Here is a 19,364-nt window from a genome sequence, read left to right as displayed (position 1 = left end):
AAATGATGTCTCCCTACCCCCCCCACTCCCCCCCTCCCCCCGGGCATTAGGCATGTTCCATTCTTTTAGGTATCTTGAGATTTGATCCATTAACTTATTTAAAATTATGCTACCTGTTTTTCAAAAACCTCTTCTTGTATTCTTGGTCTGGTCAAAGAACTATTCTTATTTTCTTAGACATTTCTACTTACTATTATTTTACTTTATATAGCTTGTTGGAGAATATAATATTAGCTAACAAAAGTTTTTACAGATTTATTCCATTTTTCACCTTTGTTGTATCCTTCCAGTTTCATTCTTAAATAATTTCAGGATAATATGATTTAATTGGGTTTATCACTAAGCTTTGTGCTAACTTCTTAAAGTCTTTTCAATTCTTGAAGTCTTTGTCACTCCTGGAAGCTTCCAAGTCAATATTGCTTAAACCTTTCATTGTCCTTTTCAAAATATTTTACAAATTAATTTAAATCCCAACTGGTATTACTCTAAAATTAAGTACCTCTATATTTGATAAGGAGATAAATGTTGTTGTCTATAATAACTTCTAGACTTCTCCCTCTTCTTTTTGTTTGCATGAATTAAACTTGTTTAATAGATGTCAATAATTTATGTTTATGTTTACTCCTTTATCCATTTCTCATTTTTTTTAGTGTGTAAATATCTTTTTTAAAAAGGTGGGGGTTGAGCTGTTTTTACTACATACCTTATTGTCTTCTCAATGTTATTCTAATTTGGTGTTGGATTTCATTTTTCCCCCCAACAATTCAATGGTTTGGCCATATACAGTTGATTTTGGGGGAAAAAAAAAACCTTCTATTTTATCATCACATGAAATGACTTCCATGTTAGAATTACATAATAATAGCCAACATTTATATAGCAGTTAACATTAGCCAGACACTGGCAAACCCTTTACAATTATTATCTCAGTTGATTCTCACAACAATGGTGGGAGGTAGGTGCTATTATTGTCCCCATTTTACAGTTGAGCAAGTTGGGGCAAAGAGAAGTTGAATGATTTGCTCAGGGTCACTTGGCTAGTGTCTGAGACTGGATTTGAATTCAGTCTTTCTGGACTCCATACGTGGCACTCTATCTATTGTGCCACCTAGTGTCAGATGATAGAATTCATTTTATGTTTAGAGATGTTATTCCATGTCAAATGTTTCTTGACCCTTCTCGAAAAACATAATTATGATAGTCATAAAGTTTCTGTGTAATGTAAAAGTTATTGGCTTCCTCAGTTATTTTAAATATGTCTAATCTGTATATTAGTTTAACCCCCTCCCCCCAAAGTGAAATGTTCTACAAAATAATTACACTTTTTATAGGGGAGTTTGTATATTAAATATATTAAAAATTAGCCTTTCCTTTGTTTCTTTTGCTTAGAGTGTTGTAATATATTTATTGGAATATTTAAAGCTACATTTAATTTTTATAAAACTGAATGTGAAGGTAACACTAGCAACCCATTATAGGAAGAATATACAGTTTGAATTACTGTGCCCTCTAATGTGACCAATAGTCCTCATTTATAAGAACAAGCTGGGAACAAGGCACAAGGCTAGGTCCAGGTATCATAGGTTTTGTTCCCTTGCCTCCTCCCCTCTTCTGCCCCACCAGGAAAGCTAACTAGCCTGTAATGGCCTCATTAGTCCTACACACATTAGCATCATGTTCTGGCGATAACTCTTTTACTTATGAGAAAGAGGTTGGCATTTGTTCTGCTCTATGGTATTTCAAACTCAAATGAATTTTGTAATGAAAAACAAAACCAAAGAATTTAGTCTCCTTTGTAGTGTTAAGAAAAAAAACCTTTAAAAAATTTATGTAATGATCTAAGACTCAGTTGTGACATATCACTTTTCTTGAGATGGAATAAGCCCAATTATCCATGGGCAGGTTTTCTTTCTCCATTGCATACAGTGTATGGTTGGCATATTTCCTTACTATTACATCAACATTTATTGAACACCCACTTTTTAAGTTTCTCTAAAATATTACTAAGGAAGAAGATTATATATGTATGTGCTTCAGTATATGTATATGTATATGAATCCATATGTGCTTATAGAGAAGCAGTAATTTTGTTGCTTAAAGAAGAAGTTCAGGTCCAAGAGCCTCATGTTGCTTTAATGTAGCTAAATGACAACTTAGGGAGATTCACAGGAATTCAGTTACAGTGGCCAGGGGAATGATGGGAATTTAAAGGGATTTTCTCATCCCAGCTCAAATAGCAAGCAAGCCAGAAGGAGTTGCAACTATGAGAAAAAAAATGTTCAAAAGACAGACTTGATCTGAAGGCATCTAGAAAGATTCGACTTGAGGTGTGACTCAAAACAACCGAAAACACTCTGAGAATTTAGATTTCAAGGACTATTCAGTGGAGACAAGGCTACACTGTAGCTGTGATTCCCATAGTAGTAGGTCAATGGAATACCAATAGATGGCAATAGCTCAGAGGGAAATCAGCAATGGAGAACCAACAGATAGAAGTAGTTTAATGAAAAAACAGTTCCAGAGAACTCAAAGGTGCTTGTTCAGGGAGCCAAAATAGCTTAGTTTAAGAGACCAGGACTTTCAGCTTGGCAGATAAATTAGAAGTGCAGATGATAAGCGCCCAGTAGCAAGTGGCAGCTTCAGAGGCAGAGAAGTCTAGTTGGGACAGTTAGAAATGTTTCCCTTATGTAATCTCCCACCAGTGTTTGTTGTGGGAATCTGTAGGAGACCATGTGTCTGCATGAAGGAGGAAATTTTCTGTCATTATCTTGCTTTGAAATAACAGGTCTTCTTGTTTGGTTTGGTAGGAGAGAAATATTGCTTTGACCTCATAAACCAATGAGGATATTCTGAATCCTTTCCCTCCTCATCTTTACCTCCCACCTTCCCTGAATTCCTTCAAGCCTAAGCTAAATTCTCACCTTCTAAAAGAAGTATTCCTAGCCTTTCTTAATCTTAGTGACTTATCTCGAAGATGATCTCTATTTCATCTTGTCTCTGTTTTGTTTTACTTACAGAGGTGTTTGTATAGAGTATTCCCAATTAGATTTTAAGGTTCTCTTGAAAGCAGGGACTATTTTTATGCCTTTCCTCACATCCTTAGCACTTAATGCAGTAAGCAAAGAAGACGATTAATAAATGCCTGAAAAGAAAGCATATCTAGATCTTGAGTGTTTTTCAAGGTCCAGGACTTAATGGTAGGTAGCCCCCTACTTGTTTGTTTATATATATATATAATATATGTAGACAATAAAGTATTCTAATCAAATGAAGGCAGTAAGTACTAATAGGGTCCAGAGTGAATTGTTAGTTCCAATTGAGATTGTTGAGAAAAGCTTCACAGTGGAAAGGACACTAGATTTGGGCTTTGAAAGATGCATAGAGTATGGAGTGGAGGGGACAATGTAGGACATATCAGGTGGGAAGGAGTGGTATTAGTATCAGCAAGTGGCATCATCAAGGAAGGAAACCCAAAGGCACATTTGAGCAATATGCAGTAAAATAGTTTGACTGGAGTGGAGGGTTAATATAGAACAATAGTAAGAGATAAAGACTGAAAAACAGATTGCAGTCAGAAGTGTCTTTAATGAAGGCTAAGGAATTTGAGTTTTATCTTGCAGGTAATGGGGAACCCCTGAAGATTTTTGAACAGTAGAATGACTAGTAAAACACATTAATAGTGTCATAATAACTAGAAGTTAGGATGTGGGAGTCCTGTTTTATTCTCTGCCCTGGTCTGATCACATCTGGAGTATTATATTCATTTCTGGCTGTAATAGTTTAGAAAGGCCATTGGTTGGCACACATCCATAGGAGAAAAACCCAGAAGAGAAATATTATCATATGAAGACTGGTTGGGAAAAAGAAATGAAGATTTATCCTGGAGAAGACAGGAATGAGAAGGGATATTAACAAATCAAATGTTTAAGTGCTTAATATGTGCAAACACTGTGACATAATTTTTTTTTTTATAGTACTAAGGAAGAAACTGATTTTTCTTGGCCCCAAAGAAAAGACCAAGAGTAGGTATGATGTTATGATCCACTCATTTAATTGGTCATTGAAAGCCCAGGACCTAATCACAGAAAAAGGGTGTTGTACACAATTGTAGGATGTCCAAGAAATTGTCAGATGTGATCATGTTAAGTGATTCCTTTATGTTGTTCAAATAAGTCTCTAGAGTGAATTTTTTAAAGAGTAAAACTACTGGCTGAACAGTGATTTGCCACATCCTTTCATGACCTTTAAAAGTCAGTGGAACTACTCTAGAGTTAGTCCCAGCAGAAGCTAGAGTTGAGAAGGAATTGTCTCTAATGAAATACATGGAGCTGGGGAAGGGAAGTCCATGACAAGTCTCATGGAACCAGGAGAGCAAAAGTGTGGAGAGAGAATGTTACTACTGGGAGCGAGAGGTCACTCTAGCAGCAAGGCTTTGTGGGATGAACAGATAAGAGAAATGTCAAAACAGATTCTGTGATGCAGAAACTTTCCTGGGTCTAAATACCCCAAGGCAGTAATTCTATATCTCTTTTCACCTCTTGGGATCACTTATGGGAGCCTGAAATCTTTCCATTTGAGCATAGGGAAAGTCTGCTTACTGTTCTTTACTTCAAAAACATCTAATTCATCTTTATAAAGAGTGTTAGCCACAAGAATTTAAAAGTCTAGTTAATGCTTACTGAGAATGCAGCTGAATGGAGGCAATTGAGGAGAAGCATTCCTTAATATATACACACACACACACACACACACACACACATATATATATATATATATATATATATATACACAGCACATGCACATAGATGTATAAGTACACATGACATATGCATACAATATGTACATTTATTATTTTGATATTTATATATGATTTCTACATTTTCTATACAATGAGAGAGAAGGAAGGGAAAGTGGGAAGAAGAAAAAAGGAGGGGAAAGGAAAGGGAGATATATTTAGCCCTAAAGTGTTTTTCCAGAGGATTGGCTCTGACTTGGGACACAGAACTAAAAAAAAAGACAATTATGGAAAATTTTGTAATAACTTCCCAGAGATGAGAAAGAACCTTAATATTAGAAGACCTATCATTTTTAATGAGTCAATAGTAGGGTGGGTAGAGGCAAATGGGAGTTAACCTAGCACACCAACTACAGGCAATGGTTTACTAATTACTGTAGATTTTAATTAGAGACTGATTTACTAATTTGGAATGTGGTTTAGGCTGTTCAGTTAGAGGCTGGACTAGATATTTTCTGAGGTCATCTACAGCTCTGAAGTTCAATGATTCAATGAATAAGTTACTGTTTAAGGAATACTAATAAGAGTAAGTATCGTGAGGGTTGGATTTGAGATGAAAGTGACTAGACATAAGAAGACTAAGATATTCAAAACTGAACTTATTATCTTTTTCCTCAAACCCCTTCCATTTTCTTACTTTCATTAATAGTGCCAAAGGTACCACTGTTCTCTCAGTCACCAGGGTTAGTTACAACCTAGGTGTCATCTTCAACTTTTCATTCTCTCTCACACCTCATATCCAATTAGTTGCCAAGGCCTGTCAATTTTATCCTCATTATTTTTGTCGTATACACTGCTTTCTTCTTCTTTCATTTCCTCCCACAACCCTGGTGCAGGACTTATTGTGGATATCCCTGATGTGATTCCCTCTCCACTCTATTCTATCCTCCATTCAGCTGTCAAATTGATCTTCCTAAAGTTTAGGTATGGCCATGGATTTCCCTCTTGAATAAACTCCAGTGATTCTCTATTATATCTGAGATCAAATATAAAGTTATCTATTTGTCTTTTAAAGCCCTTCATAACATAGGTTCTTCCTATTTTTCAAGTTTTCATGTGCCTTATTCCACTCCATGTACCCTAGTTTTCAGGGACTCTGGTCTCCTTGCATAAGTCACTCTATAACCCGACTACAGGCTTTTTATTGACTGTGTCTCTTGCCTATAACTCTCTTTCCTCATCATTTCCATTTCCTGGCTTTCTTTGAGTCTCAGTTAAAGTTTAATTTTCTATAAGAAGCCTTTCTTTATTTCTATTAATGTTAGTGTCATCTATCTTCTTTTAGTCTACACATTATTCTGTCTTTATCTTGTCTGTACACAGCATGTACATAGTACATATAAATAGTATGTATTCTTTGTACATACTGTGTACATAATGCCTTCTCTATTAGATTTTGAAATCCAAGAGAATGAACTGGTTTTTTTTGCATTTCTTTGTATACCCAGCAGAATTCCTGGCACATTGAAGGCTTTTAATAAATAATTGTTGCCTTTTCTATTCGTAGGAACCTGACTTGGGTTGATGGTGGTAGGAATGGAAAGAAAGGGGGTAGAAGCCATATGGAATAAAAGAAAGAGTTAAGAATCACAAAACTTTGGTTTAGAGTCCAAGATCTCCCACTTAAAATCTTTATAACATTGGATAAGTCATTTACCTTCTTGGAGCTTTAAGATTCTTCTTTTCAAAATGACTATAATGCATCTGTCCTGTAAGAAGGATCATGAATAAAAGAATAAACTCATCATCTCTGTGAATTCTCAGACAGGCTCTTCCCTGGCCAGTACTCCTGTCATATGTATTTTCTCTTCCTTTAAAATACAAAGTCCTTGAAGGTAGAGATTGTGCCACTTTCATCGTCATATCCCCAGGGCTTAGCACAGAGCCTGGCACGATATAAGTTCTTAATAAATGCTTTTCAGCCATTCATCAAAAGGTGATATAGTCAATTTCCAGTATGAAGTAGGGATCAGGATGGCATAATGGAAAAGTCAAAGCCAGATCTTTACAGTATGGTTTTATTATTTTACTTGAAAAATGGTGAATTCCTATGATGTCAGACACAACTATACTTAATGAAAATATAAAAACCCCTTCTAAAGCCAAATAAAAATAATGGTAATACATATATACATGCATACAGACTCTCTTTATATATATATATATATATATATATATATATATATATATATATATATATAGAGAGAGAGAGAGAGAGAGAGAGAGAGAGAGAGAGAGAGGAGGAAAATTAGTGGTCAGCTGGCTCAACCTACAAGGTCAGGGAATTTTTTTGAATGTTTATTTATTTAGAATATTTTCCATGGTTACATGATTCATGTTCTTTCCCACCCCTCTTCCCTCCCACCTTCCAGGGCGGATAAGCAGTTCCATTGGTTTATACATATATCATTGTTCAAAACCAATTTCCTGGTTATTCATATTTCCAGTAGAGTGATCTTTTAACTCCAAAACCCCAATCATATCTCCATCAAACCATGTGATCAATCATATGTTTTTCTTCTCTTCTGCTCCCACAGTTCTTTCTCTGGATGTGGATAGCATTCTTTCTCATAAGTCCCTCAGAATTGTCCTGGATTATTGCATTGCTGCTAGTAGAAAAGTCCATTATATTGGATTGGGCCACAGTGTATCAGTCTCTGTGCACAAAGCTCTCCTGGTTCTGCTCCTTTTGCTCTGCATCAATTCCTGGAGGTCTTTCCAGTTCATATAGAAATCCTCCAGTTCATCATTCCTTTAAGCACAATAGTATTCCATCACCATCAGATACCAAAATTTGTTCAGCCATTCTCAAGGAATTTTTTCTGCAGAATCCATGAAGAAATTTAGGTTACCTGCACTGTTCTTCTCTCAAACTTCATGGTTAAACAAGAGTTTACTATACTTACAATTCTCTTGAAACCAGAATAATCTTGAAAGTTGCATTTAACATGGTCAAAAAAAAAAGGAAAAAAATTATCTTGTAGCAGTTGACATTTAACTTTTATAAATTTTTCTTGGCCTCTTTCACAAACATTGTTTTGTTGAATATTTTCTTCATATAAGATATGCACATATGCACATAAGGAGAACATCTCTAGTTTCCCATGTGATTAAGCTCAATTCGATTACATTCAACTTCTATGAAATGCTTACTATGTGCAAAACATTGAATTAAGCGTTGAGAGTACAAATATAAAACAAAATTAAAATAAACCAAAACAATGGAATTCCTACCTTCAGTAAAATTTCAATTAATTGGGAAGATATGGTATAAATAAAATTAATGTGATAATTACAAAGGAGAAATTCACATGAAATGATCTAAGGAATTTTATGAAAGAGAAAACACTTTAGCTGAGGTAATGAAGGTATGCTCCATAGAAGAGGAAACCTTCATAGACAATAGGCATATGCTAAAGATTCTTAACGGAGGAAAATGATGGGCAGACCTATGTCTTGGGAAAACTATTTGGCAGCTGTGTAAAGGGTAGGTTGTATGGGGGAGTCAGTGAAGACAAGGAGGCAAAGATTATTGTGACCTCTAGAAATAAGGAATTTGGAAGGAGGAAGAAGTTTTCTGGGGAAAATGATGAATTTAGTTTTATATGTGCTGATGCTTAGATGGCAGAAAAATATATAGATGTATTTAGGCACTTAGCAATATGAGACTTGAACTCTCAAAGAGATACTATGATTTGGGAGATAAGAAGTTTGGGAGTCTGTAATTAGAATATTTACTGGAAGAGTTTACTACTATGCCCTAAAACCTCAATAAAAGAGATTTCAGATGGATACCACCCCCCCCCCCTGCCTTTGACCCATGAAAGTTAATCTGCATTTGATTCAAGGTTTACATGCTGAAACCTGATTTCTCAGTTTTGGTTTTCCTCATGTCCTTTCTGACTGCTTTGGTCTATTCTTGGGATCCTATTCAATTGATCAATAAATAAGTATTGATTTAGTTACCACTTTGTGTCAATCACTGTTCTAGATACTAAGGGTACAAAGACAAAAAATTAAACAATTCCCGATTTCAAGGAGGAAATATAGATCTATCATTCTAATAAATTCCATGTTTGTTATTTATTTTTGCCCATTTCCATGGATTAATATTTCTGTTGTTTTCTTTTACTCTTTAATTACTTTTTGCTTGACATATTTGTCATGGACTAATTTCTCAAGGAAATTTCCACTTGGGCCAGCTTTGGCTCTAGAGGCTGGTCATTAACCCTTCACTTCCCATCATCCTTTGAGTTTTGCTGTTAAATATGTATACTTATAAAAATCTATCTACATACATTCATGCAAGCATATGAACACACATATGTGTACATAAATGTGATAAAATTAAAAGTTATTTCCCTTTTCTACCTTTGATTCTCAAGTCCTACTTTAATAATTGAGAATAACTTTTGAGAATCAAAGGATTCAACTTTCTAGAAGTCTGATGTTAGCTATTATTATTTATTTCTACATGCCTCAGTTTTACTCTCTCTAAGGTTGCACAAGATTTTTTTCTTTCACAAATAAGAATTAGAAAATGAATAAGAAGATGATATCTGCAAAGCAATTAGAGATCCTTGGAAGAAAGTCATTATACAAACAATTCCAAGTACATCATTAACAAAGATGCATTTTAAGAATAAGTTAACTTCCAAAGCAGAGGGTTAGAACAGATTGGATTTAAGAGATGTTACCAGACAGAATGTTACAGCATGAGGTTGAATATACTACATAAACAGAAACTACTCAGAATTAATATTGTGAGATGGTGATGTAAATAGACCTATCTGTACATAGTTATTTGACCTATTTAAGCTAGGAAGGCTAGGCAATAACATGTTTGAACAAAAGCCTAAGGTAGAAGGTAGTGCTTTCTAGAGAGAATTTAAAGAATTTCTTTTCCTTCCCTTCATACAATATGTTGCACATATGGCAGATTTCTAAGCTTGATAAACATCTATATGTAGATAACTTTGAGACAGATGGAAGTTGCACGACTTTGGAATATTAGTTTCTATATCATTAATCTGAACAATTTAAAATTCTGATAATAAACTTATTGAGGAAGGGAAAAATATTTCATTGTTTCAGTGTAAGTGACCAGTTTTAGGAAATCAAAGTACCTTGTTTGCCTTTAGCAACTGATTATCCTGCCATGACAAACAAATCAGGGCAGAACATAAAACTTGGTATGCCTTGTGTTGGAAAGACAAACGTAACCAATTGTAGATGAAAATTCCTGGTCACCAGAAGATATGACAAAGAAACATGTAGTTTTATTAAAGGGAGAAAAATTAAGAACTATAACCATGGGGAAAATTGATCTCAAATAGCAGAATTGTATATAAAAGTATACAATGTACAAATGTATAAAAGTCTATAAATGTAAAAAAGATTCAAAATATAATTTACAAAAAGAAAAAATGAATGAAAAAGAATTGGGAGAAACAGAAGATTAAACAGGGAAAATGTGTCATTTTTATAAGAGTATGAAATATGATTAAGTTCATGTGAACAGAACAATAAATATGTTCACATGAAAAGAATCATAAAAATATAATATGTGTGTATTTCTATATTTCCAATTTTTTCCCTCAACAAACTATTAGATACAAGGGACTCTAATGAGTGTTAGGGGAAAAAAAACCCAACAACAAACCAAAAAGGCATAGTTCTTTCACTTTAAGGGATTTGCAGTTTAATAGAGAGGATAGGGAGTGAATTCCAGGCACAGAGCAACAAACAGCAGAAGCACAGGCAAAGCGAATTACCTATCAGCTGTGGGAAAGGGGGAAAGAAAAGAGGAAATAGGACAATTTGGATCATATCATTTCAGAAAACTTATGTGGAAAACTATTAGTACATTTAATTGGTAAAATAAAGTATCTTTATCAAAAAGAAGAAGCATGGGCAGAGGACATAAATTCTGAGATTCAGGGAGCCACTGGTGGAAGTTTATGTGGAATTCAGAACATCAACAGAGAAGTCTGGAAAGGGATCCAGTTAGTTTTTTTTAAAGCTACTTTATTTTCTGAATTACATAGGTGGGTTTTAAATGCACAGCTGATGAATTTATATTTTATTCTAGAGAGCAGCTAGGTGGTGCAGTGGATAGAATGTTGGGTCTGGAATCAAGAAGACTCCTTTTCCTGATTTCAAATCTGGCCTCAGACATTTATTAGCTATATGATCCTGGGCAAGTTGCTTAACCCTGTTTGCCTCATTTTCCATAATTATAAAATGAGTTAGAGAAGGAAATGGAAAACCATTCCTATATCTTTGCCAAGGAAACCTCAAATCGAGTCATTAAGTGTCAGAAGCAACTGAACAAAAGTAACATTTTATTCTAAATAGGGAGCCATTGAAAATTTCATAAGCAACGGAATGACATTGTCAGACCTATGTTTTAGGAATATTATTTTTGTAGCTGTTTGGAAGATGAACTTGAAAAAAGAAAGAGAGGAAGCAGGGAGTCCATTTAGGAGTTTATTGAAATAGCATGAGGACCAAACTAAAGTGGTGACCATGTTAGTAGAAAAGAAGATCCTGTTATAAAAGATATGTTGTGAGTAGAATTGACAAGACTTGGGTACTGATTTTGTAAGGGGCTTGTGGAAAAGGGAAGAGTCAAGAATGACCACAAAGTTAGAAACATGGGCAAATAGAGGGGGTTGTTATCAACTTGGAAAGAAAAAATGGAAATTTGGACAAGTGATATGTTTAGAGGAATGGGAAAGAGAATTAATTTTTTATAGACCAAGTGAGTATGAAATACAATCTGGTGGAGATTTTCAGTAGGCAATTGGTGACACAGAACTGTAATTCAAGAAATGTGTTAGAACATGATATAACAGTATAATAATACATATAGTTTATAATTGAACCCATGAGAGTTCATGAGGTTGCCAAGGGAAGGAATGCAAAGAGAGAAGGATGCTTTGCCCAGAGCCGTAGGGAATACTCATGTTTGGTGGGCAGGTGAAGGATGATAATCCAGCAAAAGGAAATGGAAAGTTGACAGATTATTAAAGAAATCAAGAGAGAGTATCACAAAAACCAAAAGACGGGAGAATATCCTGAGAGAAATAAGTAGAATGAGTCTTGAACAGTTAAGTGATTAAGTATATTACATAGACTGCAATAAGGGCAAAGGAGGGAATCTAGACAAAGTACCATGAGAGATCATCTTGCTTTGGGATTGCTTACTCTGAATATTTCTCATCTCAAGTTGGGCTTTAATGTTTCCCAGGTGCAATACCACAGGCTAGGCATGGGCTTAGTGAAAATGAAGTTAGGGTAAGGCCAATGATCTCTCAAACAGAGCACTTGCTTCAGAGAACATTTCATACTATTTATTCTAGACCATTTTCTTCTGCTTCTTATAAAGGCACATTCAGTCAGATTCTCCCTGGAAACAGTACCTAGCTTTGGCAGTTGCATTGACTCTAGGTAGAGTACTACTGAGTAAATCATTACTATAGTGCATTAAATAGTACCCTAAGGATTTCAAAGAGTCAATGCAGCATCCAAACCTGCCATTTCTAGGGAGGATCTGGCAGAAAGTGTTTTTATGATATGCAGAAGAAAAGGTCTTTTTCTACAGCAGCAAACAGTATATGTTTGGGAGAGTCCTACAAGATATCTGCACTGAAGGAAATAAGGTCGCCCCAGTGGCTGCTAAATTAGAAGTAACTCTTTAACAATAATTAATAATTAGCAATACTAAGTAGGAATGTTGAAATTTAACAATGATGGGGAGAGGATGAAAGAAAGAGTCTTTGGGGAAGTGGGAGAGAGGTTAATAGAATTCCTCTATTTCTTGCAAACATCAATCTCTTAGTAAAAATGAAGTTGGACCACAAGGGATCAGTGATCCTTTCCAAACATATTCCTCCATAGTTTTTTCCCCCCAATTTAAAGCACTTACCTAATGTTAGTGTCTCAATTTCTGGCCATCCAGAACCATATCTCAGTTCTGATTTGGTAATTTTATGTATCTGTCTCATCTTTATTTTTTCCAGAACTGATAATACAGATTTAGTACTTTTTCCCATGGTGATTTGTTGCATAAAGTTGTACCAGGAGTGCTTGCTTCCCAAGAAACGAGGACAAATTATTAAGTACTTATTAAAACCCTTCATGGAAAATATTGAATGTAAGGGAAATTTTGGACTAACATGGAAGATAAAACCACTTTATTAATCTGGGAGATTACATGGAGTCTTCTGGCTGATTTAACCCTGTGCACATGTCTATGACTTTATAGTTTAAAAAAAAATGTCACAATCAAATTTGCACAATTAGCTCCATTTGGGAATTGAGTCAGAGGATTGGCTTGCAAGAACTGGAATTTGTTTGAAATACAATTTCTATTAAACTCGTTTGAGCTATAATTATAGTTTCAATAGTTTACTCAAAACAACCTCATAGCTGGAATTATACAAATATTAATGAAAACTATGAAATTCCTCAAGAAATTATCTCACTTTAAGATGAGGGGACTGGAGATTTTACCCAAATGCCTATTTAAACAAGGGCATTTTACATTTAAGTACTTTTGAATAATAATTATGGCAACAAATCTAAAATGGATTCAGGTTATAATTATACTCAGATGAAAAACCCACAGAGAAATTACACAATGCATATGTATTTATGTATATAAATATATATGTACATATGTGCATGTACATTACATCCACACATTTATACATATTGACATTGTAAATAGACAAATTGTTTGTACCATTGGGCATGGAATAAACTAGGAAGAAGATAGTAATGGAAGTTGTAGGATTCTCTAAATGACTTCTTAATTTCCTTGAAATAAAGGCTTATCTTTTTTAATACTGAGTGTGTCCTAGTTTGGTAGTTTGGCTGTTGTCTACAAAGAGTTAAAAAAAGAGTTTTACCCAGAGGGCAATGGTAAAGTACATGGCTTATGTGAGCAGGTTGCAACATATTTTGAAATGAGGAATTAGAAAGAAGAACCAGAATGAAGGACATTGTCAAAGACATGTATATAGCACAAAGGAAACTACATTGGTCATTTATGGGACAAAAGTGAGAGAGAACCAACATTAACCCCTGCAACATCAGAAAAAAGTTAGGAAAACCCTTGGTTCATTGGGGAAACCTTTGTGGCCAACTTATTGTAAGAAATGGGCAAGAGTTACAGGAACAGGAAGGCATGGGTGGATTTGATCTGCATCTCTGAAGGGAATAACTACATTGATGAGATCATAGATCTATTTGAGTGGTCCATTTTAATAATAATTATTGAGTCCTAAATAGTTCATGATATTGGTAACTTGGTGATGTGTTCTATTTTGATGATGCTTTGATCTCTATAGCAATTACAGGTAATAAGTATATTTGCAAAAGAATCAAATTATATTTGGATTTTACCCTTAAAAGAAATCAAAGGTAAGTACATATACATACATTATTTGTGTGTGTGTGTGTGTGTGTGTGCATGTGCACATAAGCAAGCATATGTGTATCTAACTAAGCAGAAACTAGATTTTTGAGGACAATAGCATGTTTGCAAATAGCATTGGTTTTTAAATTCTTAAAAGTTCTCATCATGATCCTAAGATCTGGGTGCCCAACTCATTCTGATTTAAAGTATGAATTCCCATGTGAAATGACACTGTCCCAAAATATATAGTAAAATTCTCTACCTTATTCTCCCTTATCCTCCAAATTATTTTTCTCCTTTCTACTATGTGCAATTCCAGTTCTTGGTCTATGTTCTCTCTACTCTTCTGGGTATAGGTAGAACCTAGGAGTTCACACATCTGTTATCTTGGGCCAAGCTTTTGTCCATAGAAGCAACATATTATCTCAAAGAAGATAGTTTTCCAATATACTGACTCCTCTCAAATGCAACTCTTATGAGGTCCATATCTCCCATTCCATAAATATGCTTTATTCCATGAGTGCTCTTCAGTGGAATCTGTCTTTATTTGTTGGGTTGAGACCTCTGTTTTCATTCCTTCATATTTAATCCCTTTTTCTTCTACCTTTCCTGTTCTCTCGTAGTAGTACCTCTTCTTGCTGAGAATCTATGAGAATCATTCCTCTTCTGTTCACCTATGGAATTCATAACAGGGCATCACTCATTCCCTTTTGTCTTCTACTTAATATCTCCTCATTTATGTACCCTCTCACTTTGTAATTCTGATATACATAATATATTGTTTATAAGGGATCTATGGAATATACTCCATAGTGCTTCAATTCTGTGGCTCTCCTTGCATTACTTTTTTTTTTTTTTAAACCCTTACCTTCTGTCTTGGAGTTAATACTATGTATTGGCTCCAAGGCAGAAGAGTGGTAAGGGCTAGGCAATGGGGGTCAAGTGACTTGCCCAGGGTCACACAGCTGGGAAGTGTCTGAGGTCAGATTTGAACCTCGGCTTGCATTACTTTTCTATAAGTTCTTTAACCTCTTCTATGCTTTTAAATGTTAATGAAGCCATATTAAAACAAACAAACAAACAAACAAACATCATAGGTAAGTCTTTTTACCTGTCTCTTAAATAATCTTAAAAATTGGGGTAATTTATTTCATTACTTATTCTTTCAGTGGTAATTATACTTATTTGCCTTTCTTATGTTTGTCATTTGGAGATTTTGTAAGTTGAAAAATTCATTTTTTAATTTTTAATTTCAGGAATGGATCATATGACTCCTTTTTGTATAATGTTCATTTTTTTCATTGATTTTTAAGACCCAAGTTTTCAAAGGATGTCATATTAAGCTGCAGATTTAACTCTTGCTTTTCAAAATATATGGTTCTGTTTACTTCTGCAGCTTCTATAGAATGCTTGTGCTATTTATTTTTTTTTCTGTTATTTAAATTTCACTTAAAATATTTGAAGGTCTTTTTTCCTAGTTGTTTGCAGAAACTTATTGTTTGTAATTGAAATTATTATTTAACCTGTGAAGATTGGATTTAGCTATCTCCTGATTGTAACAATGAAGGTACTTAGCTCTTTCTTTATTGGGAAGATTAAATTGTAATCCCCTTTCTATTTTTAGATTTTAATCCCCAAAGTGTTAACTCAGTATTTAAAGTAGATCTACCCACTTTAACTACAAAAAGGTATGAACTAACCACAAAAAGGTGTGAACACCCATTTTATACATTGAGTAGGAGGTCTGTGACCCAGGTGTGAAAGAATGGGCAGTCCTGGAGAGGAGGTCTGCTGTGATTAGTAGACATAAAATTTAGGGGAGGGGACACAAGAGAAAAAGGTCTTTAAATAGTGGAATGGATCGATGGATTGATCAAGATCATTCAGTCACTTGGAGTTGGACTGGAAGACAGATCACTCAGCATTGGAATGAAGAGACACTTGAGAGACTGGAAGACAGATATTCAAACTTGGAGAGAAGACACTTGGCTGTGTAACTGGATCTCAGGAGGAGCTCATGCAGACCTCAGACTGCTTTCTTTTTAGATGGTCACCCTTGATGAGTGTAAAGACTGACTTAGTTCCTTGCTCTTTCTGGAGGTATGAACCTCCAAGAAAGGTCCATCATCTTGAGACTCCTTTTCCCTGATTAGGGCCTTAGAATTTTTACCTGACTCACAGGAAGCTGGAGTGTTTTCTCTCTCTCTCTCTCTCTCTCTCTCTCTCTCTCTCTCTCTCTCTCTCTCTCTCTCTCTCTCTCTCTCTCTCTCTCTCTCTCTCTCTCTCTCTCTCTCTCTCTCTCTCTCTCTCTCTCTCTCCCTTTCCTTAATATCTTCCCTCTATTGTAAATAAAATGACCATAAATTCCATTCTACATTAGTAATTCATTTTGGGGTTTAGAAATTAAATCCCTTGGGAACACCAATTAAATATTAAGTCCAACTATAATAAATTTAACAAACCACTATATCTTTTAGAGTTTGCAGCATACAATGATTATTTCTTTTTTTTTCTGGAGGATCTGTGTGGATTCTTTCAATATTTTTCAAAAGCTGTGGACAATTTTCTATTTATTTCTTGCACTGTGGTATTTAAATTTTTTCATTTGTCTTGTTCTTTTAGGAGATCATAGGGTTTTTCATTTGTATTTGTGCTTCTTGACTCTGAGGTTAATGGCTTTGGATTTTATAGAGATGATGTGTTCTTTTAATGTTTTTTGTTTCTCTTCTGCCAGTGTTTCCTCCACTTCATAATTTTTTGTTTGGAATCTTTTTTCTCCTTTTTCTTCTTTAGAGAAATCTTTTTTTTCTTATTTGGTAATTGGGTTTTTTAATTTTATATGGATATATTTTGATACATTTCAATCTCTTCCATTTGAGTGGAAGCTTCCTAAGGGCAGGGGTTAAGTTTTTTTTTTTCTTTATCTCTCCAATGCTTAGCATAGAGCCCTTGCACATGGTGAAGACTTTATAAGTGTTTGCTGACTGATTTATAGTTTTTGCTTTGAACTCTAAATGTTGATAAATAGTCATTCTTCATTTGCTTTCTTCTAGATTATATTTCTTTTTGGATCATTCTGGAATTTCTTGTTGCTAAATCATACATACTCTCTTAGGAGATTATATTAGAAGTTAAAATAGCATTCTGTATTTCATCAGGCATTGCTTTACTTTTTTTTGACTTATGTTTGTTAAGAGAACTTTGAAATGTCATTGATGATTTTGTACTCATTCATCCTTTTAGTTTTAGGAACTTCTTTAGTGATTTCTTTACTTCTATTCTGAGGTTTCACTATGATTGTTCCTCTTGAAATCTCTAAAATTAAAGGTTTTTTGCCTTATGTATCAATATAACTCACTTTTTGATTCCTTCTTCATTGCTGGTGGACACATCCCCAAGGCTAGGTGACAAAATTGTCTCACCTGATTCTCAGGATGAGAAATTTAATTAGCCTGGGTCCCAGCTCTGAGTTTCTCTTTTTGTAGAAGGAGAAGGTCAAACCTGGTTTTTAGTCCTCTTTTCTTCAGGCCTCACACAACCATACAATCTTGCTCTTCATTCTTCTTCTTTCCTTTTATGCTTGATCTGAATTAGCATCTGCTGCTTTTTGGCCAGGTGGAGGTAGGAAAGGATGTTTCAGGATAACTTATGAGTCCCTAGCATAGGACTGATCTTATGTCAAAAGCAGCTGTCTTTTAGTCTCCCCCCCCCCTTTTTTTGCTAGGTTCTTCATGTCTGGATAGATTCAGTGGCTATAACTTTTTACTTGGGGTGGTATATATGTCAGGATATATCAAACTTTCTGGTTCAAGAGAGGATCCCAATATTGGTCCCAGACAGAAGGCTAAAGTTCAGTTTGTGTATAGAGGGAGACTGATAGGGAAAGAGTATTAAATGAGCATTTTTGTTTTCTGGGGTTTTTGTGTGTGTGTGTGTGAATTCAGATGTATTTTCTCTGTATTATGGTGCATGATTCTCTGTTTTGAGAATTAAAAAAAAAGAGGTTTTAAGAAATAATGGAGTCCAAATTATCTACCATCATATTATTGTTCCCATAATTTAAGTTAAATAAGATATTCTTTAAATGTTCATCATTGAATGCATTGCAGAACCTTGTTTTGATACTTTAAGTGAGAAAAAAATCTTAAAAATCTAAATTGAGATGTTAAACCAACTAATAAGCTTACAAGGAAGTTGGATATTGCACACATTTTATACTTCATGATATTAAGGTCATTGTTCCCCAATGATAACAAATAATGCATATTTCATTTTGGATTTGCAGCATTTGTAACACGGATAACAATGTTTTCTTATTTCTTGTCAATCTTTTTCTGCCATATATGCTTTGCAAGTGATTATTTTAATCTGTTTTTCCCCTCAGGTCATCAAACAGATCTAGGATGTGGAATTCTTCCTGACAACTTGCACACTTATGCACAGTATCTGTATTCTTTTCTCATGCATAAATTCACACCATAATCCCTTCTTCCTGGGACTCCTTTTAGTTGTTCTCTACCAAATGGAACTATATCTCAGAACGATTGTAGTTTTTATACTTCTGGTCTTCTGACATTCATTTATTCCTACATTAAAATATTTATTAAGCCCCTACTATGTGCAAGACATTATGCTGGGTAGTCTTCATTTGCCTGCTAATAAGGAGAAGAGGAACATGGAATTCAGAAACCTAGAAGCAACAACTGCCAAAGAATGGGAGTGATAGTGATAGGAGGCAGAGGAAAAACTGAAACATAATCTTAATTAATTGACATTTCCAACATGTTTTATTTTCTTGGTAAGAATGCTTTGAAATAAATAATAATTCAATAGCTGGCATTTTATATAGCACTTTAGGGATTTTTTTAAACAAAGAATTTTAGATGCATTGTCTCACTGGATCCTCACAGCAACCTAGACAGGGAAATACTACAGTTGTTACTATACCCACTTGATAAAGAAGCAAATCAAAGTTCAGAAGTAAAATTATTTTGTCCATATAGTATCAAAGCCCAGACTTAACCTTCTTCTGACTAATCCCATCCGATGTCAGTCCCTTCTCTTTGAGATTACCTCTAGTTTGCTTTGAATATATATCTTATAATGTTTAACATGGTTTGCTTATAACCAATTAGAAAGTGAGCA

General features: G+C 34.7%; 1 protein-coding gene across 2 annotated transcripts in view; it reads right to left on the bottom strand.

Moving 5' to 3' along the window:
- PACRG (parkin coregulated) overlaps window positions 1-19,364 on the bottom strand; it is a 632,164-nt gene that overhangs the window by 200,850 nt on the left and 411,950 nt on the right. The window contains exon 5 of one of the 2 annotated variants that reach the window (XM_007484866.3): window positions 14,407-14,893. The exons of the other annotated variant lie outside the window; for it this stretch is intronic. Coding sequence (XP_007484928.1) covers window positions 14,820-14,893 — 74 coding nt within the window. The 3' untranslated portion in view covers window positions 14,407-14,819. Of the gene's footprint in view, window positions 1-14,406; window positions 14,894-19,364 lie in introns of those variants that run through there. 2 annotated transcript variants of the gene reach the window in all.

This window comes from Monodelphis domestica, chromosome 2 (genome assembly GCF_027887165.1).
Source record: "Monodelphis domestica isolate mMonDom1 chromosome 2, mMonDom1.pri, whole genome shotgun sequence".
NCBI classification, from domain to species: Eukaryota; Metazoa; Chordata; class Mammalia; order Didelphimorphia; family Didelphidae; genus Monodelphis; species Monodelphis domestica.
The sequence above is the reverse complement of the archived record's forward strand: the minus strand, read 5'-3'. Positions and strand labels throughout refer to the sequence as shown.